The sequence below is a fragment of the Lepus europaeus genome, chromosome 8 (genome assembly GCF_033115175.1).
Source record: "Lepus europaeus isolate LE1 chromosome 8, mLepTim1.pri, whole genome shotgun sequence".
NCBI lineage: Eukaryota > Metazoa > Chordata > Mammalia > Lagomorpha > Leporidae > Lepus > Lepus europaeus.
Window position 1 is genome coordinate 67925390 of NC_084834.1, and position 22369 is coordinate 67947758.

Below are 22369 nucleotides of genomic sequence, written 5' to 3' on the forward strand. Positions count from 1 at the left end.
AACACCCTGCTCCCTCAGCACTGTTTCAATAGGCAGTATTCTGAAAAAATCTTTTTCATGAGATGTTGCCTTGAGTAGCTTATGAGCCCAGGGTATTATAGTCATAGCATCACTACATTTCTTCCGTCATGATTTTCTTCTCTCATTCCTTTATGCATTTTTGTAGCCAAATTGTGTGTTTAATTTGTGTTTACCATATTATCCTATCCCCCTCTACTCTTTCAATCAACTTGAGAAATAGACATGGGAACTAGGAGATCTGATTTAACGTGTATATTATCATCAGCATTATTCGTTTCTTTAGGAAGGCTGAGTAGGACATGCTTTATCGCTTTATCCTCCATTTTGTGATTTCTTTTGCTCATTTCTATAAACTATGGGAATGATGATTAATATTGGGAGCCTGATTTTCCACTGTGATGTTGGAACTCTGCCCTGAATGAAAAGATAGAGGACAGATGCAGCTAGAAGCAGCATTTCAGGGTGCACTTAGATATTTTACAGTGGTTTTGATTTGTTCAGAAATGTTCTCAAATATTATTCATTTTATGGACTTAGTTTTGTGACAGCACTTCCAATTTGGTGTTCCAGAATTCATTCATCTCAATGAAGTACCTGCCTTGTGCCAAGGTCCTGAGAGGTAAAATATGACTTCCTATTCTTGCCAGCAGAGGGCAGCAAAGAACACTGGAGCAGGTGCTTGATATCAGCTACTGAGGATGTTTCCCTTGGTGGAGGCAAAGATGAGGGTGTTCAGAGGACCAACATGAGAAAGGATCATTACGGGGATCCAAGAGGGAGACCAGAACGTATGGGGAGTGTAAGGGTTCTCCCAAGGGCTCGTAACTGCCAGCACAAGTAGACATCTGGAGAGTCATTGATTATAATCTTTTCTTGGTATTGACTGTTATTCTCAGCCTGTCTGATGCCAAGGTGTGGCTGGCTAAGGTAACAGGCAACTAAAAGCATATCTGGACACTAATACAAACTGGCTGCCTAAGAGTTATCAACAAGCTGCCCACAGAGGCTGAGGGGTCCAGAAGCAGCCCTGTGAGGGTGAAGGATGAATGGGTGTGAGGGCTCACCAAATCCAGCTGCAGAAGATACTGAGGCCCCGGGTATATGCCAGGAAGATGATTCTGTGAAATATATATACATACATATGTAGATAATACCAAGGATATTTTCCCCTTGTCTTGAGGGTGGGGGGCACTGCTTAGCTATGGAAACACTGTGTGATTTAGGAATTAGACAGTTCTCACTTTACCAACTGTTAGGTATCTGGCCCCCAGTCACACAACTTCACTGAGCTTCAGTTTCTCCACCTGTCAAATGGAATTAATAATTTTTACCTCAGAAGCTGATGTTGAGGCAAGGGGATGCTATATATAAACTACCTTGCAAGAAGCTTGATGTTTTGTAGTTGCTCAATGGATTTGATTGTGTGACATATTCTCCCTCCTTTCTCTTTGGCCATGGACAAACATCCATGATAGTGTTCACTGTTTTGGAAAATAATGTCTCCCTGTCTTTTCTAAGCATCCTAGGTATTAAGCAAGAATTATTATGTGAGTTAGCTTGCTAAATTTTCTATACTGTTATCCCATTTTATAGTTGCGGCAATCCTTTGAGGTGCACTATCACCTCTGTTGTGCAGGTGGAGACACTGAGACTCTGCTAGAATAACTCCTTTTACCAGCACCCTATACGTGGCGAATGCTGAAGGGGGGTTCAAAAACTACATAGTTTGGTTTCAGCCCTCCTGCCAGTGTTGCTACAAAACCTTCTTTCCTGTGTAGATAGTTCATCACCCATTTACTTTTTTTGAGGTTTAATTTATATATGTATGTGTGTGTGTGTATATATATATATATATATATTTGAGAAAATCAACTTTGAAGAACCCAAGAATAGTGCATCCTTTGTGAGCACTTAGACATTACTATAGCTTATGAGACATAGATAACATCCTCCACTTAATACATTAAAATGAAGTAAATCTTTGCAAACAAGTTTTACTATTAACTCTCATAATCCAACAATTTGAGGACAGAGGTCCTGCATGGGAAGTTAATGTACAGTGACTCCTGTTGTTAATTTCACAATTAACACCCTTATGTGTGATGTGAGAGATCACCCATTTAAACACTTAAGAGGGAAAATTGAATAAAAGAATTTTGTGTTTGTGATATGTTAAAATAACCTTATAATTGACACAGCATCACATTGATACTATCTCTTCATTTGGTATTTAGGGCCGAAAGGTCAGTGTTCAATGACAGAAATGAAAATAGACTGCTATGGTCAGAGTTCTTCCCCCACCCACCCAATTCTCCTGTTGAAGCCCTTATCTCTCTCTCTTTCTGTGCCATGCAAGGACATAGTGTGAAGATGGTTGTCTATAAGCCAGGAAAAGAGGCTGAGTCAGTGGGGCCCCATGCTCTTGGACTTTCAACCTCCAAAACCGTCAGACAAGTAAACTTTTTCTTTGACACATTACCTAGCATAAGGGGTTTTGCTGCAAGTACAGAAAATGAGTGAAACATGTATTTATTTTAATGTTGTACATATTATTTTTGTATAAAATATTATATAGTTATACTAAAATATGCAAAGAAATAATATTGCACTATAGCTTTGAAATATATTGCCGCTTGGGCAAACTGGAGGAAAGGTTGCTGAAATCTCTCTGTGTTTCTTACAACTGCATGCAAATGAACCATCATCTCAGTTTAATTTTGAAGAATTGAATGATGGTTCCAAAATCTAGAAAACCAATATATCAGTTTGAGAGTTTGTCAGTTATGGCATGAGCCTTAGAACCTTGACATCACAATGCTGGGTGATCTTGACTACTGCGGAACCCACAGTCTTCAGGGACTTGTTCATAGTCTCTGTTGAAGAGTATAGACAGAGTCAAGGGTTGTGACAAATGGAAACTAATGCTTTCAGAGCTTCCGGAAGTCATCCGCCAGTCCCCGGCGCAAGGTAGCCTTTTCCTATACTACTTGTGATCATTTAAGCAGACTGGTCGCCCCAGGAAGAGTTCTGTCCTGTTTTCCCTAAAACAGAGGAAGTAATTCCTGACTTTGGTGCTGGTTTCATGAGAAGCTACTTTTGTTCTTTGATTTAGTGCTACTGAGCTCAAAAGAGCAGGCTTTGTACTATCAGGGGAGACACTTCCTTGGCTTCATGGCAAAGAGTTTTCTCTGAAAAGATCTCGAAAGAGGCTGTCCTGTTTATGAAAGAGTTTTATGTTCTGCTCAGTCTAACTGTTTTACCTATTAGGGCACAGAGCCCCATTGGTACATGGTCCTAACTCAACCAGTTATATCTAAGCCTGTCTGATGTTAAGAAATGTTTGTGGATGTTTCCAGTATTATTTCATGTTGTTTAGCACTTCTCTCCCCTCACCTCCCAATTTGAACACTAATTTAGAAAAGATGGGCCGGCTCCGCGGCTCACTAGGCTAATCCTCCGTCTAGCGGCGCCGGCACACCGGGTTCTAGTCCCGATTGGGGCACCGGATTCTGTCCCGTTTGCCCCTCTTCCAGGCCAGCTCTCTGCTGTGGCCAGGGAGTGCAGTGGAGGATGGCCCAAGTCTTTGGGCCCTGCACCCCATGGGAGACCAGGAGAAGCACCTGGCTCCTGCCTTGGGATCAGCGTGGTGTGCTGGCCGCAACGCGCCTACCGTGGCGGCCATTGAGGGTGAACTAACGGCAAAAGGAAGACCTTTCTGTCTGTCTCTCTCTCTCACTATCCACTCTGCCTGTCCAAAAAAAAAAAAAAAAGATGGGAAGCATTTTACTAAGTGGGAATCAATGTATCCCTATTATGTAAATTATCATGCTAACAGGGGACCACGTTACAATGACTTCTTTACCAATCGCTGTGTCATTTTGTTTTACATGTGATAGGCTGAAAATTGCCTTGTGTTCCCTCTTCTGAAACCATGTTTTAAGAGCTTGGTGAGTGACAGCTGTGGTGTCCATCTTAGTGTTCTTTACAGAGGGCAGTGTGGTAGTTGAATGGAAATACTCTCTTTAGAGATGTAAACTGCTTTAGAATATCAGGGGCATGTGATTTAATTTTCCTTTGAAAAGGCAGAAGACATGCCTGTTGCTTTTACTTAGAATGAATTAGCAGCAGATATGTATGGAGAACTTCACAGTTGAAGATTGCTTTTGATATTTTACTTGAACTTGCACTAAAACCAGGCAGATTGATATTATTGTTCCAGATTACATGTTCTCTTTTATGATATATGCTCCCTTTCATACACAGCCAGTTAGAAACAAACTCTGAAATTTTCAATAATCTTCAGTACTTTCTTTTTTTATTCTTAAAATTTATCTATTAAGGAATACAAATTTTCATAAGTACAACTTTAGGAGTATAGTTATTCTCACTATATCAGTCCTCCCACCCACACTCCCATGCTTCGTCCCCCTCACTCTCCCCTTCCCAGTTCTATTCTCCATTAAGATTCATTTTCAGTTAACTTTGTACATAGAAGACCAACTCTATATTAAGTAAAGATGTCAACAATTTTCACACATACACACACGCACACATACCCAAACTGTTTGAAAACTGGTTTTACAGTTAACTCTCAATACAGTTCATTGAGGACAGAGGTCCTGCATGGCAAGTCAGTGCACAGTGACTTCTGCTGTTAATTTAACAATGAACACTCTCATGGATGACATCAGTGACCACCCGAGGCTCTTGAAATGAGCTGTCTAGGCTATGGGAGGCTTTTTTAATAGAAAACGTTTATTTCATAAATACAAATTTCAAAAGGACAACTTTTGGATTATAGCGGTTTTTTCCCTTATGGACAAGGCCATAAGCAAAGTGAAAGTTATCTCTTCCCTTTAGAGATAAGTACATTCTTCTTTGATTGCCACTTTTTTCCGCTGGGGTCTCACAGAGATCGTTCATGTAGACTATGTTTTTGCCACAGTATCTTGGCTTCCCATGCCTGAAATGCTCTCACAGACTTTTGATCCTCAATACTGCCAAGTGCACACTAGCAGAATCTTTCGTATGCACATTTATGCTAACTGTGTATTCAACAGAATTTCAGCTTTTTCTTTCTCATGCTATTCAGACATGTTACAGCCTTCACTTATTGCTGATTGCAAATCCGCATTCAAATTTTTAGATGCTTATGGCAATGGCACCTAGTCTCAGGAAGCAACATTCTTTTTGTTAAAACAATAGAGGTACAACAATGACCAGAAACAGAGAGATTGAAAATCACAGGAATTCCTTGTTACGGACCTGTAGGGCACAGGTTTATTTGGGATTCTCTGTGTCCACTTCATAGGGTCCTCTAAGCTTGGTCCACGTGTTGGGAGATTGCTCTGGGCTAGGATCTGCTTCTGAGCTAATTCAGAACATTGGCTAAATTCCCTTTCTTGTAGTTGAGGTACCTTCCTCCTCCAGCTGTCACCTGGGGGCTGGTATTTGCTCCAGGGAGCTGACTGTATCTAGTCTCATGTTTTTGTGCAGCTCCTGCCCATATGTTAGATTCATTCTCCCTTGCCCTTCAACTCTCTCTGGCTTCCCCTTCTCTGCCATGTTCTGAGTCAATGTAGATGATAATCTCTGATTTGGGGACCTTTGGGGGTTAGTAAACTAACCTCCTAAACTAGGGAATGTAGTCTCCCTATTTGAAGGTTCATCACATTCATCCCGTCTTCACAGTCTCTTTTTGCAGATAGCACAGTCATAGGCTGCAATCATTAGGGTGTGAGGCTTTTGGATGGGTTGTTTTAGGACCCTCTGTGTACCACAGACTTTCTGGAAAACACCCCTTCCATCATTCCACCAGCAGTTGTCCATGGTTACCAAGACCTCCATGTTAGTAAGTCCAATGATGAGTTCTCAGTAACCACCTGCCTTACCTTCCATAGCATTTGATGGGAGTGATGGCTCCCTTCTTGTTATCCTCTCAGTTCTCCACTTACCTGACACCTCTTGGTCTGAGCGGCTGTCTTCTTTTGCACGCCTGTAAGACGATACTTGCCCTAGGTTCTCCCTTGAATGTGTTCCCTGTCCAACTCTCTCAGTGCCACCTGCTCTTCAATGAGACCTGTAAAACCTGAAACCCCATTGGCATCTGTAGTTGGAGATCCTTGTCTGAGGAATTGAGATGACAGTTTTATCATGTGTCACTCCTAATGATTGACATCGAACTAGTCTGTGACCATTGACTAGCTACTCTTTTGTGTTTGCTGTTGAGCAGGGACGGTGATTTTCAGGAGGCTGGCACTTTAGCGAATGCAAGTGCTTCAAAGGGACGTGTCCAAAGACTGCTAGTGCACGGTCCGATAAAGTTAAGAACGGGTAATAAGAAAACAAAGCATCATGCTTTTTTGTTCAAGGATGAACTGAAAATCTCTAACATTCAGTAGGTACATATGCTGCATGCTATCCTGATCATCGTGAAATATATTGTCTCTAACAAAATTCATTTTCATGCACTCTTTCTCAGCGAGTAGCATGTTTTTACTTTGTTTTTGCCAGTGGTTTCATTCGTCACTTACTAAACAAGTAGTCGTGGAAGTTTTATTCTGTATTGTGCCCCTGTAGACAGTGCAATCAAGAATGGGAGCGACAGGGTTCCTCTCTCTCTCTCTTTTTTTTTTTTTTGAACATTTATTTATTTATTTTAAAGGAAGAGTTAGAGAGAGGTAGAGGCAGTGAGAGAAAGAGAAGGGGGAGGGGGAGAGACAGAGACAGAGAAAGTCTTCCATCCGCTGGTTCACTCTCCAGATGGCAGCAAACGCCAAAGCTGTGCCAGTTTGAAGTCAGGATCCAGGATCCAGGAGCTTCTTCCAGATCTTCCACAAGGGTACAGGTACCCAAGGACTTGGGCCATCTTCTAATGCTTTCCCAGGCCATACCAGAGAGCTGTATTGGATGTTGAGCAGCCGGGACTTGAACTGGCACCCACATGGCATGCTGGCACTGCAGCAGTGGCTCTACCTGCTACGCCACAGTGCTGGTCCCAGGATTCTTCTTTCTTGAGACTTGCCTAGAGATGATAAAACTAAGAAAGAGACAATTGAAGATTGTAATAATATGCATCTGATAGTAGGAAATAAACAGTGCCACGTGGAGAGTGTCAGAGTCCCACTAGGGTGCCTATGTGAGATGCAACATTGAAACCATTCCTCTGGTGTGAGAAGCAGCCACCTGTTCTAGACTGGGTGTCCCAATTTGCCTGGCTGAGGGGACTGCAGGCCATCGTGTATGCAGCTTGACCCTTTGGGAGCAGGGCTTTAGCAAGGCTGATGTTTCTGGAGCTCATTGTAATTGACCAGGTCAGAGGTGAGACTGAATAAGTGCTCAGGGTTCTGGTCACAGAGGATCTTGACAGATCCCAGTAAGGGGTTGAGGAATTCTTTTGAAGGGGTTTCCTTGTGGAAATGACCATATCAGGTAAATATTGTAGTATATTATTGTGGCTGCTGGGAGATAATGGATTGGAGAGCTGGCAACAATATAGGAGGGAGACTATGTCCTGGAGATGATAACCCAGATCACCGATACCAAGGACCCCAACTTGGGAGGGACAGTGAAAGCAAAAGGTACAGGAGGCAGATTTGGTGTGCCGGTTGGAGATAGACACCAGAGGATGGCCCGGGTGCTTGGGCCCTGCACCCGCATGGGAGACCAGGAAGAAGCACCTAGCTCCTGGCTCAGATTGGCAGCACACTGGCAATAGCGGCCATTTGGGGGGTGAACCAACAGAAGGAAGACCTTTCTCTCTCTCTCTCTCTCTCTCTCTCTCTCACTCACTCACTGTCTAACTCTGCCTGTAAAAAAAAAAAAAAAGGAAATTTGAAATAAGCTATCTTTAGAGAAGGAGTGGAGAGGGTCCCTTCCCCCCCCCCCCCCCCCCCGGCCAGGATCAATTTGAATAATTATAGCATCTTTCACGGGCTGGAGAAAATCGTCAACTTAAAAATTTAGCCTGCTATGATTTATTGAATTTTGAATCCAGCTTGCAGTTAGTTGCCTTGGCAGTGCCAGCCTCAATGACTTCACAGGCTTTGTACAGCCCAGGGACCAGACATTCACCATCCCAGCTTTCAAGATGCAAAATTCGTATAAGAATTAAGATTCAAATGTATTTGTAATATCTGAAACTAAGGTTATTCCGAGATTATGTATAGTCTATCTCTGTGAAGAAGAAAATTTTATAAATAATTCATCCATGATTTAATCTTTGTTCAACCCCTCAGACACTCTGTTGAAGTCAATCAGATGTGCATGACCAGAGAATGAGTGATTCTCTTAAAATGTAACACCTTTAAAATATAGAGTATGGCCTCAAGTCCATAGTCAGCATTCAGAAAGAGACCAATCCATCTGTTGCCACTGGCTGCCATTAGTCTTGTGTGTGTGGGCCCCTTGTGGGCCAGCCTTCACTGAGCACATGCTTTTGTCAAGGACCACCTGACTCTTGACCGTGCTGTGCACTGAGAGGGAATAGATGGATGTGAGGTGTTCTTGGTTATGGAACATGGAGAATTGGGGTTTGCTCAGGAGAAGATGTGCTTGCATTACATTTAAGAAAAAAAAAAATCTTGCTTGATGATCTTTTTGGGTACAGCAAAAATAATTACTACAAATATGTAATCCCTGTCAATGAAATATGGATTTCCAAATGCATTGTTTAGGAAGGTGATACCAGTGCCTCCAGGTGCCTGAATATTGGCTGGCCAATGATAAATTACAGGGCCAAGTTCTTGGTTTTTTTTCACTTTTTTTTTTATTTAATAAATGTGAATTTACAAAATGCAACTTTTGTATTGTTGTGGCTTCCCCCCCAAACCTCCCTCCCTCCCGTGGCCCTCCCCTCTTCCTCTCCCTCTCCCATCCCGCCCTTTATTGAGTTTCATTTTCAATTGCCTTCATATACTGAAGATCAACTTAGTATATACTAAGCAAGGATTTCAACAGGCTGCACTCATACAACCGCACAAGGTATAGGGTACTGTTCGACTAGTAGTGTTTTTACATTTCATAGTAAAACACATTAAGGACAGAGATCCTACGTGGGGAGCATGTACCCAGTGACTCCTGTTGTTGATTTAACAATTGGCGCTCTTATTTGTGATGTCAGCAATCACCCGAGACTCTTGATATGAGCTGTCTAGGCTATGGAAGCCCCTTGAGTTCACCGACTCTGAACTTGTTTAGTCAAGGCCGTATCACAGTGGAGGTTCCTTCCTCCCTTCAGAGAAAGGCGCCTCTCTCCTTGATGAGGGCCAAGTTCTTGTAAGTATCACTGCTGAGTCTTGTAATTTTACTTTGATATGGAAGGATATAATCCTTATTGCCTTTTCTAACAAAGATAGAGAAATGCACCTAAATTTTCTTCCAAACTTGTTTGTTTTTTTTTTGGGGGGGGGGAGGGGTGGGAAGCATTTTAATTTGACCCTGTAATAATCCGCTGCCTCACGCTTTGACTTCCAGCCATGGCACTTGTATGACACATATTTTCCCCAAGAGGTTTTGATGTGCCAATATGTGTGGAGAGAATGAAATAATGGGAACTGTTGGAATGATTTGCTTTGGTCTGGAGCAATGGTTTTCCAAGGGCTCCATGAGCTACTTGGGGAGTGGGTATTTTGGATTAATAAAAATAGATTTGAGAGAGCAAGGCTCTGGGGCCCCTCTCCAATATCCTCCAGCCTGTAGGTCTAGGCTTTTGTGTGTTTCAACTAGTAGAGTAGATCAATTCAGCTTGAAAAAGTCCTTTTATTCTCCCAAAGTAATGCCCTAAAGAAATACTACTTGATTATACAAATTAAATTATATCCTGGGTTGCTAGAATTGCTATTTGGTGTCTTCAGTGATACGGCCACCTGAAACAAAGATTTGATTTATGGGATGTGGGTGAGTTTTCCAAGGCCCATTTTGAGGCTAGTATGAGGAAAGGAGACGGGGCTCCATTTCCTAGACATCTTGTGTCTATGTTTTTGTGTACACAGGTACCTTGCAACCCCTGCCTGCTTCTCTGAACAGGCACAAACCGTATGTCCTGTGTGTTTTTCACATAGTTCATCCCAGGCGCTTAGTGCTCTTTTTTGCTCTCCTCCTCTCCTCACTCCCTCCAGGTCTGTCAGGTTATTATTGAAGTTGATACAATGAAGATATATCCAAACTGTTAATTAACTCAGTTCTGTGATGGAACTGCTTGCAAATATTACTGAGAAGAAAAACATGCTTGTACCACTGTCTGCATGTCTTTTTGCCGTGACAAATTTTCTCCCTAGGTTCTCAGATTCTATTGCTTAATGTTTTCTTAATCTTGCAGGTGAAAGGAAGCTGCCTATTTGGGCATATGTGGTGCCTTTGATGAGGAGTTCCACTAGACAGTTTTTTCAATGAGGGAGAAGTGTGGGCATGAGGTGGACATAGGCTATATTGGCTGTGAAGCTATGTAAACACATACAACACATTTACAACAATGCCCTGCACTGAGTACATTTGCTGTTGGCTGTTATCACTCTTATGCAAATTGGCATAAGTAACCAGTGGTGGTCAAGTCCATATGAAGGTGGAAAGCCAAGGAAATGTCCACTTTTCTGTGGAAGCATGTCCTGAGAAGGCATAGAAATGCAGCGTGGAGGAGCTCTTGTTGGTAGAAATAGGAAATGTGGCAGCCCCTGCAGAAAAACCTGTTGCTTCCATGAGTTCAATGTAGGATGACCACAGGACTGAGCAATTCCACTCTGGAATATAGGTCCAAGAAAAGTGTAAACATACATACACTCTATGTTTGTTCCTAACTGTGACTTTTGGGCACAAATGTTCCTAGCAGTGTTGTTCATTAGAGCCAAAAGTTAGCAACAAGTCACATGTTCATGACCTGATGAATGGATAGTTATGATGTGGTGTAGGATCTGGGGGTGGTGGAGAATAGGGCGTGGCTGCTTACTAGAGAGCAGGGTTTGCCCTTGGGATAATGAAAATATTCATGAACAAGGTATTACAGATGCTGCCGGTACAGGACCCAGTCATATAAATGGTCAGTTTTATTTTCCATGTAGTTAATCACTCCCCAGCTGTTTTGAATGCTAGTAAATTATAAGCCCATGTATGTTTGAGACTGCAGATCTTTTTCATTTTGGATTTCAAATACATTAATGATGTAGTAGAAAGGATATAAAACATTAGTCACCAACCACTAGGTGCTTTGACATCCTTCAGCACATCATAGCACTAACATTATTTTCTAGGTATTTATTTGACATCTGACAATTCTGCAGCCTCTGTGAAGTACAGTGGTATGGATTTCCCCCCTAAAGTGAGCCCAGAGCATTCATTCACATGCCCAATCTCTTCAGTATGACCTAATCTGATCATAATGCGTTTTCCATTTGAATAGCACTTCAAGCTACAAGAGCACTCTGAGGTTTAATGACCTCCACTTTCGATGGTGAATACTGAGACTCATGTCAGTTCAGTGACTCCTGTGATCACTGAGTTAGCATCCCATAGCTGCAATCCAGGGTTTCATTTCAAGTCAGCTTCTCCTTCCCTTTAAGAACTCTTTCCCATCACTGTAACGTTGCTGTACAAGAGCAGACTCCACCCAGAGCCCTTGTATGAGAGGGCACTACTTACACCTGAGTCCCCGTCACCCACAATTGCAATTGCCTGCTGGTGTGTTTATCTGCAATGGTAGTTTTAATCAGATGGAATTAGTCTTTTATGTATCTTACTATTTTCTCTGACTTCTCTGCTTGCAGCTCCAGGACCTTTAAGAAAAAATGGGAACGCTTGCTGGACAGGTATTTCTCTAGCATACACGTTTTGAATCTTTAGTTTGTGATAGGAGGCATAAATCTCTGCGAGCAGTGCCCCTACATGATTCCCACTTAAAAATGCTCTTCCCACTTAAAAATACTCTTAGATGATCTTGCAATCCTTGGTTCCTCTACATGTGCTGTAAGTCGTGTTCCCTCATTCACATGAATGTTCTATTCACTGTTGAAGAAGTTCAAGATGTACCTTTCATCTTTCCCTCCGAACAGCCTATGGATCAGAGCTGACAATATTCCCAATATGTATTAAATGTCTATAAATGTAACTAGTACTGAGCTACTCAGTAGCTGAGTGGATCTACTCAGTGCTCTACTGAGTGAGTCTGAAAGCACCTGTTGCTTCCTACACTTGAAGCCATGAAGGCGGTCCAGATAGGAAAACTTTGAGGGGTGGATCTGCTGCCCAAACCACACATCAAGACACTCCCTGTTATTTTCCAGGCCATGCCGTCTTTCCCAGAATTATTTTCCTACTCATCTGGTTTTGTTGTTGTTCTTGTTTTGGCTTTTTAAATATTTATTTATTTATCTGTTTGAGAGGTAGAGTTACAGAAAGAAGGAAAGGTGGAGGGTAAGCTCTTCCATCCACTGGTTCACTCCCCAAGTGGCCACAATGGCTGGAGCTGGGCTGATCTGAAGCTAGGAGCCAGGAGCATTTTCCTGGTCTACTGTGGAGCTACAGGGGCCCAGGCCTTGGGCCATCTTCTACTGCTTTTCCAGGCCATAGCCAGGAGCTGGATTGGAAGAGGAGCAGCTGGGACTGGTACCGGTGCCCCTGTGGGATGCCGGTGCCACAGGCAGTGATGTTACCTCGTATGCCACAGCGATGCCACTCCTCATCTTTTGACCCTGCTGAGAAGTTCTACAAATCTAAATATAAATAATACAAAAGTTATTTATAGATAAATATAAATATTTATATCCTGTAAGTATGCTATAGATATCTGTGCACAGAAATACATATATGTATGTCTCTGTATCAGTATATGTATTAGCTAGCTCAAACAAGAGTTTCGTGTGTGTATATATATATATATGTACATATAAATGATGAGAAATATATAGAAATTTTTTGCCACATGAATTGATTTGAAGAGAAACATTAGCTAATTCATTAATTTTTGTTTCTTAATGATTTTGATTAGGTGTACAGCTGAGTCGAAAGAGAAAGATCAAAAGCAGACCACACTTCTGCAGATAGAATGTGACACCGTTGGCAACATTCCTTATGTAAGTGTGTTTCGGACGCAACATTTTAAATTGCAGTTTCCTGACTTTGACTGAAAGAGAGGTAGAGACAATGGGGATAGAGGTTTTAGGTAGAGAAACAGATAGAGATCAAGAAGTATGGGAAGAGGAACAATATAGTGGAACAGAGGAGAGGAGAGAGGAGGGGATGAGAAGAAGAGGGAGGAGAGAGTGAGATTGGAGTGACAGAGAGAGATGGGAGAGTGAGAAGGGAACATGGAGAAATATATCTTCACCTACACATGTAATTTTTTTGTGTACATAAAAAGTAAATGTTAGGTTATTTGAAGCATTGGGAATCCATGATAACTCAATGCTTATGCTTAGAAAGAATATTTCCTGTTAAATATCCACTAAGTTTCATGTTTTCATAAAGTGTTTTTCCTAAGCCAGTATTCTGGGAGTTAAATATTTCTCTTCATTTGTCACTACTTTCAAACAGTGATTTTGTTTGTTCCCAGTTTTTCAATATTTATTTCATGTTAAAATATTTTTATTTATTTGGAAGGAATTTTAAAACCCTGAAATGTGTGAAAGAGTGATAGGAATATCGCATCCAAATGTGCTGATTTGATAACATCTTGTCCTATTTTTGTTCCATAATTTATTTTCTCTGTCTCTCTCTTGATATGTGTCTGGATATGCTGCTTTCTGAAGGCAGTTACATATGCTGCATGCCTTTATCTTCGAATACCTGTGTATTCCCAAGATCAAGATATAGTCTTAGATAAACACCATACAGTCCTCACCTGGAAATTGAACATTGGTATAAATAATATTGTCATCTATTGTTCATTTCATGTTCCAATTGATTGTTTGCTCTAGTAATGCTCCCTTTGTGGAACAGAATCCACTCTCTGAGTTAGGTATTGCATTGAGCTGGATATGTCCCATACCAAAGTCTGTCAGGATTGAATTAAACTTGAAGGGGTGAACCTTTGGAGAGATCGGTGTGTGTCTTTCTCATTTTTGTATGTTGCAGGGAAGAATAGCTTCAGTTGGATCACATTTGATTTCTAAAATTATGACACACTAGCCCAGATCTTCATAACGGTGACCATGATAACACTGATATGCTATTTGACTTTTTTCTTTACAGCAGCTTCAGATCACAAAACATAGTATTTGCAGTGGAAAAAGCCTAGTCCAACACAGCCATTTCCCAGCAGCTAATCAGAGCCAGGCATCTTTTATGAGCTGTTTTCCATAACCAGAGGAATTGCTTGAAGAAGTTGAGAATGGAGTTCTCCTGTAGGGAGGAGCACCCTGTCTCAACCTGCTTTGGTTTTAGTTGTGGCAAATGGTTGCTCATCCTGGAATTTTTCAAAATCAATTTCATTTATGTATGGTTTTCATAAAATAACCATACCTAATGCTGTTCATTCACACTTGAAAATCTGAGTTTTCTCTAATTTTATCTTGATTTTATCTTACAGAAACTTGCCATTTCCTGTAGTAAAGTTTGGTGCCAACCAATTTTCTAATTTGCTTTCATCCAAAAATGTGTAGATTTCAGCCTCACCTTTTTTTTTTAAAAAAAAGATTTATTTATTTATTTGAAAATCAGACTTACACAGAGAGAGGAGATGCAGAGAGAGAGAGAGAGAGAGAGAGAGAGGTCTTTCATCCGATGGTTCACTCACCAGTTGACTGCAATGGCCAGAAGCCAGGAGCAAGGAGCTTTTTCCATGTCTCCCACACAGGTGCAGGGGCCTAGGGACTTGGGCCATCTCACTGCTTTCCCAGGCCACAGCAGAGAGCTGGACTGGAAGTGGAGCAGCCAGGTCTTGAACTGGTACCCATATGGGATGCCAGCACTTCAGGCCAGGGCGTTCACCCACTGCACCACAGTGCAGGCCCCTCAGCATCACTCTTGAAAGGTTCTTTTGCTGAACCTGGAAAGAATATCCTAGCTAATAATTCTCTCTCTACGTCTTGCAGGTGTTCCACTGTGTTCTGATCATGATACTTTCTGATAGCTTGAGTGGTCCGTGGTGACTGTCTTATTTGCCTGTTTTTGTGTCCCTGTTTTCAGGATCTGTGCTCCTTCTCTGACTTACAGTAATATGACCACAATGTGCCAAAACATGGTTTTCTTTGAATCTATTTTGTTTGATATTTTCTGAGTTCCTTTAATTTGTAACTTTTTAAAAAGATTTATTTATTTACTAGAAAGAGTTACACAGAGGGAGAAGAAGAGGCTCAGAGAGAGGTCTTCCATCCACTGGTTCACTCCCCAGATGGCCGCAATGGCTTCCGATCCGAAGCCAGGAGCTTCCTCCGGGTCTCCCACGCTGGTGCAGTGGCCCAAGGAGTTGGGCCATCTTCTACTGCTTTCCCAGGCCACAGCAGAGAGCTGGATGGGAAGTGGAGCAGCCAGGACCTGAACTGGCACCCATATGGGATGCCGGCATATCTTACCTGCTATGCCACAGCACCAGCCGCTAATTTGTAACTTTTTATTTTTGTCAAATTTGGGGAAATTTCACAGTGCCTGCAAACATTTTTTCCTCCTTGTAGGCAGCAAATAGATGGGTTTTGTTTGTTAATCCATTCAGCCAGTCTGTGTCTTTTAACGGGGGATTTGAAGGCATTTACATCAAGATGAGTATTAATAAGTAACTACTTTGCCCTGCCATTTTCCCAAAAATATTCCTGTTTTTTACGTTGAATTTCCTTTGAACTTTTACTGAGGGATTTTGTTCCTTTACCTTCTTTTGTAGTGATGACCATGTTTCTGTGTGCAACACATCCTTAAGCATCTTTTGTAGGGCTGGATGGGTGGTAATAAATTCTTTGAATTTCTGTTTGTTATGGAAGGTCTTTATTTCACCTTCGTTCATAAATGAGATCTCTGCAAGTATAATATTGTTGTATGACATTTTTTTTTTCTTTTAAGCCTGGGACTATATCTGGCCATTCTCTCCTAGCTTGTAGGGTTTCTGATGAGAAGTCTGCTGTGAGTCTAACTGGAGATCCTCTAAAAGTACTGTGGCATTTCTCACATGCACATTTTAGAATCTTCTCTTTCTGTTTTACTGTGGTGAGTTTGATTACACTGTGGCATGATGAGGATATTTTCTGGTTATGTCTGTTAGGAGTTTCGTGTGCTTCCTGTACTTGGATGTCCCTTTTTTTCTCCAAATTAGGGAAGTTTTCCATTATTATTTCATTAAAAAGGCCTTCTAATCTTTTCTCTCTTTCCATGCCTTCAGGAACTTCTAGATCCTGTATGTTGGGCCCATTTTATAATATCTTGTAGATTTCCAACAGTGTCTTTTAGGTTTCTAATTTCCTCTTCTTGTCTTTGGTTTCACTGTATACTTTCCTGTGCTTTGTCTTCCAAGTCTTATATTCTTTCTTCTTCTTCTTCTTTTTTTTTTCTACAGGCAGAGTGGGCAGTGAGAGAGAGAGACAGAGAGGAAGGTCTTCCTTTGCTGTTGGTTCACTCTCCAATGGCCGCTGTGGCCGGCGTGCTGCAGCCGGCGCACCGCGCTGATCTGAAGGCTGGAGCCAGATGCTTCTCCTGGTCTCCCTTGGGGTGTAGGGCCCAAGCACTTGGGCCATCCTCTACTGCACTCCCGGGCCGCAGCAGAGAGCTGGCCTGGAAGAGGGGCAACCGGGACAGAATCCAGTGCCCTGACCGGGACTGGAACCCGGTGTGCCGGCGCCACAGGCAGAGGATTAGCCTATTGAGCTGCGGCGCCGGCCCATATTCTTTCTTCTTCACCGATTCTGTTGTTAAGGCTCCCCACTGCATTTTTAATTCAATTTATTGAATTTCATTTTGATTTCTCTTTAAGGTTTCAATTTCATGGAGGAAATTTTCTTTCATTTCCTGTGCAGATTTCAGTAGTTTGTGCATTTGCGTCTGATAACTTCTGTGTAATCTTATGATCAACTTTTATTTTATTTTATTATTTTTTTGGCACTTTTTTTAATTAAACTTTTATTTAATGAATATAAATTTCCAAAGTACAGCTTATGGGTTACAATGGCTTCCCCCTCCCAAAACTTCCCTCCCACCCACAACCCTCCCCTTTCCCGCTCCCTCTCCCCTTCCAATCACATCATGATTCATTTTCAATTCTCTTTATATACAGAAGATCAGTTTAGTATATATCAGGTAACGATTTCAACAGTTTGCCCCCATATAGTAACACAAAGTGAAAAAAAATACTGTTGGAGTACTAGTTATAGCATTAAATAAGAGTGTACAGTACATTAAAGACAGAGATCTTACATAATATATTTTTTTAAAAAAATTAATTAATTCTCTATGCCATTTCCAATTTAACACCAGGTTTTTCCTTTTTTCATTTCCAATTCTCTTTATATACAGAAGATCGATTCAGTATATAATTAGTAAAGATCTCATCAGTTTGTACCCACGCAGAAACACAAAGTGTAAAAATACTGTTTCAGTACTAGTTATAGCATCACTGCACATTAGACAACACATTAGGGACAGAACCCACATGGGATGTAAGTACACAGTGACTCCTGTTGCTGACTTAACAATTTGACACTCCTGTTCATGGCGTCAGTAATCTCCCTAGGCTCTAGTCATGAGTTGCCAGGGCTATGGAAGCCTTTAGAGTTCGCTGACTTTGATCTTATTCCGATAGGGTCATAGTCAAAGTGGAAGTTCTCTCCTCCCTTCAGAGAAAGGTACCTCCTTCTTTGATGGCCCTGTTCTTTCCACTGGGATCTCACTCCCAGAGATCTTTCATTTAGGTCTTCTTCTTTTTTTCTTTTCCATGGTTTCTTGGCTTTCCATGCCTACAATACTCTCATGGGCTCTTCAGCCAGATCCAAATGCCTTAAGGGCTGATTCTGAGGCCAGAGTGTTGTTTAGGACGTCTGCCATTCTATGAGTCTGCTGTGTATCCCACTTCCCATGTTGGATCTTTCTCTTCCTTTTTGATTCTATCAGTTAGTATTAGCAGACACTTGTCTTGTTTGTGTGATCCCTTTGACTCTTAGACCTATCAGAGCCATCGAATGTGAACTGAAATTGATCACTTGGACTAGTGAGATGGCATTCGTACATGCCACCTTGATGGGATTGTATTGGAATCCCCTGGTACATTTTTAACTCCATCATTTGCGGCAAGTCTGATTGTGCATGTCCCAAATTGTACATCTCCTCCCTCTCTTTTTCCACTCTTAAATTTAACAGGGATCACCTTTCAGTTAAAATTTAAACACCTAAGAGTAATTGTGTGTTAATTACAGAGTTCAACCACTAGAACAACAACAACAAAAACAACAACAAATACTAAAAAGGATAAAGAATTACATTGTACATCTAGAGTCAGGACAAGAGCTGATCAGTTCATTGTTTCTTATAGTGTCCATTTCACTTCAACAGGTTTCCCCTTTGGTGCTCAGTTGTCGACGATCAGGGGAAACAAATGATATTTGTCTCTTAGGGACTGGCTTAATTCATTCAGCATGATGTTTTCCAGATTCCTCCATCTTGTTGCAAATGACTGGGTTTCATTGTTTCTTACTGCTGTATAGTATTCTGTGGAGTACATGTCCCATAATTTCTTTATCCAGTCTACTGTTGATGAGCATTTGGGTTGGTTCCAGGTCTTAGCTATTGTGAATTGAGCTGCAATAAACATTAATGTGCAGATGGCTTTTTTATTAGCCAAATTAATTTCCTTTGGGTAAATTCCAAGGAGTGGGATGGCTGGGTTGTATGGTAGGGTTATGTTCAGGTTTCTGAGGAATCTCCAAACTGACTTCCATAGTGGCTTAACCAGTTTGCATTCCCACCAACAGTGGGTTAGTGTCCCTTTTTCCCCACATCCTCTCCAGCATCTGTTGTTGGTAGATTTCTGGATGTGAGCCATTCTCACCGGGGTGAGGTGAAACCTCATTGTGGTTTTGATTTGCATTTCTCTGATTGCTAGTGATCTTGAACATTTTTTCATGTGTCTGTTGGCCATTTGGATTTCTTCTTTCGAAAAATGTCTATTGAGGTCCTTGGCCCATCTCTTAAGTGGGTTGTTTGATTTGTTGTTGTGGATTTTCTTGATTTCTTTGTAGATTCTGGTTATCAACCCTTTATCTGTAGTATAGTTTGCAAATATTTTTTCCCATTCTGTCGGTTGCTTCTTCACTTTCCTGACTGTTTCTTTTGAAGTACAGAAACTTCTCAATTTGATGCAATCCCAAATGTTAATTTTGTTTTTGACTGCCTGTGCTGCTGGAGTATTTTCCAAGAAGTCTTTGCCTGTGCCTATATCTTGCAGGGTTTCTCCAATGCTGTCTAATAATTTGATGGTTTCAGGTCGTAGATTTAAGTCTTTAATCCATGTTGAGTGAATTTTTGTTTAAGGTGAAAGGTAGGGGTCTTGCTTCAAGCTTCTGCACGTGGAAATCCAATTTTCCCAGCACCATTTATTGAATAGACTGTCCTTATTCCAGGGATTGGATTTGGATCTTTGGTCAAATATAAGTTGGCTGTAGATGTTTGGTTTGATTTCTGGTGTTTCTATTCTGTTCCATTGGTCTATCCATCTGTTTCTGTACCAGTACCATGCTGTTTTGATAACAACTGCCCTGTAGTATGTCCTGAAATCTGGTATTGTGATGCCACCGGCTTTGTTTTTGTTGTACAAGATTGCTTTGGCTATTCGAGGTCTTCTGTGTCTCCATATGAATTTCAGCATCATTTTTTCCAGATCTGAGAAGAATGTCTTTGGTATCTTGATTGGTATTGCATTGAATGTATAAATTGCTTTTGGGAGAATAGACATTTTGATGATATTGATTCTTCCAATCCATGAGCATGGAAGATTTCTCCAATTTTTGGTATCCTCTTCTATTTCTTTCTGTAAGGTTTTGTAGTTTTCATCGTAGAGATCTTTAACGTCTTTCGTTAAGTTTATTCCAAGGTATTTGATTGTTTTTGTAGCTATTGTGAATGGGATTGATCTTAGAAGTTCTTCCTCAGCTGTGGCATTGCCTGTGTATACAAAGGCTGTTGATTTTTGTGCATTGATTTTATATCCTGCTACTTTGCCAAACTCTTCGATGAGTTTCAGCAGTCTCTTAGTAGAGTTCTTTGGGTCCCCTAAATAAAGAATCATATCATCTGCAAAGAGGGATAGTTTGAGTTCTTCCTTCCCGATTTGTATCCCTTTAATTTCTTTTTCTTGCCTAATAGCTCTGGCCAAAACTTCCAGAACTATATTGAATAGCAGTGGTGAGAGTGGGCATCCCTGTCTGGTACCAGATTTCAGCGGAAATGCTTCCAACTTTTCCCAATTCAATAGGATGTTGGCCGTGGGCTTTTCATATATTGCTTTGATTGTATTGAGGAATGTTCCTTCCATACCCAGTTTGCTTAGAGTTTTCATCATGAAAGGGTGTTGTATTTTATCAAATGCTTTCTCTGCGTCTATTGAGAGAATCATATGGTTTTTCTTCTGCATCTGTTACGTTGATTGTTTTGCGAATGTTGAACCATCCCTGCATACCAGGGATAAATCCCACTTGGTCTGGGTGGATGATCTTTCTGATGTGTTGTTGCATTCTATTGGCCAGAATTTTATTGAGTATTTTTGCATCTATGTTCATCAGGGATATTGGTCTGTAATTCTCTTTCAATGTTGCATCTTTTTCTGGCTTAGGAATTAAGGTGATGGTGGCTTCATGGAAAGAATTTGGGAGGATTCCCTCTTTTTCGATTGCTCTGAATAGTTTGAGAAGAATTGGAGTTAGTTCTTCTCTAAATGTCTGGTAGAACTCAGCAGTGAATCCATCTGGCCCTGGGCTTTTCTTTGTTGGGAGGGCCTTTATTACTGTTTCAATTTCTGTGTCAGTTATTGGCCTGTTTAGGTTTTCTATGTCTTCCTGGCTCAATTTAGGTAGGTTGTATGTGTCCAAGAATCTGTCCATTTCTGATAGATTTACCTGTTTGCTGGCATACAAGTCCTTGTAGTAATTTCTGATGATTCTTTTTATTTCTGTGGCGTCTGTTGTTACGTTTCCCATTTCATCTCTGATCCTATTGATTTGGTTCTTTTCTCTTCTTTTTTTAGTTAGTTGGGCCAATGGGGTGTCAATTTTGTTTATTTTTTCAAAAAACCAGCTCCTCGTTTGGCTGATTTTTTGTAATGTTTTTTTTGGATTCAATCCTGTTGATTTCTTCTTTGATTTTAATTATTTCTCTTCTCCTGCTGGGTTTGGGTTTGGTTTGCTGCAGAGTTTCTAGATCCTTGAGATGACTTGAAAGCTCATCTATTTGGTGCCTTTCCAATTTCTTGATGTAGGCACCAATTGATATAAACTTTCCTCTTAACACTGCTTTTGTTGTATCCCATAGGTTTTGGTATGTTGTGCTGTTATCCTCATTTACTTCCAGAAAATTTTTGATTTCTCTTTTAATTTCTTCTATGACCCATTGTTCATTCAGGAGCATGTTGTTCAATCTCCATGTGTTTGCACGTGCTCTAGGGATTCCCGAGTTGCTAATTTCCAACTTCATTCCTTTATGGTCTGAGAAGCTGCATGGTATGATTCTAATTCTTTTGAATTTGCTGAGACTTGCTTTATGGCCTAGTATGTGGTCAATCCTAGAGAAGGTTCCATGTACTGCTGAGAAGAATGTAAAGTCTTTAGATGTAGGATGAAATGTTCTGTAGATATCTGTTAGATCCATTTGGGCTATAGTGTCATTTAAATCTACTGTCTCCTTGTTGATCTTCTGTCCTGTTGATCTGTCTATCTCTGAGAGTGGAGTATTGAAGTCCCCCAGTACTATTGTGTTGGGGTCTAAGTCTCCCTTTAAGTCCCTTAACAAGTCTTTTAAATAAGCTGGTGTCCTGTAATTAGGTGCACATAGATTGATAATAGTTATATCTTCCTGTTGAATGGATTCCTTAATCATTAAATAGTGCCCCTCTTTGTCTCTCCTGACAGTTTTTGTGGTAAAGTTTATGTTGTCCGATATTAAGATGGCTACGCCCGCTCTTTTTTCATTTCTGTTGGCGTGGTATATCTTTTTCCAGCCTTTCACTTTCAGCCTGTATGGATCATTGTTGGAAAGATGAGTTTCTTGTAAGCAGCAAAAAGATGGGTTTTGTTCCTTAACCCAATCAGCCAATCGGTGTCTTTTAACTGGACAGTTCAAGCCATTAACATTGAATGTGACTATTGAGAAGGAGTAACTTTGCCCTGCCATTTGCCAAAGATATTTTCTAATATATGGTTTGAGATTCCTGTGATCTTTTGCTGTGAGGTTTCCTTCC

At 41.0% G+C, this 22369-nt stretch overlaps 1 protein-coding gene across 1 annotated transcript in view; it reads left to right on the forward strand.

Annotated features, from left to right (window-relative positions):
• LOC133765287 (rho GTPase-activating protein 20-like) overlaps window positions 1–22369 on the forward strand; it is an 81461-nt gene that overhangs the window by 25570 nt on the left and 33522 nt on the right. The window contains exons 3-4 of the mRNA XM_062198901.1: window positions 11778–11819; window positions 12998–13082. Of these exons, the coding sequence (XP_062054885.1) occupies window positions 11778–11819; window positions 12998–13082 (127 nt within the window). The remainder of the gene's footprint in view (window positions 1–11777; window positions 11820–12997; window positions 13083–22369) is intronic.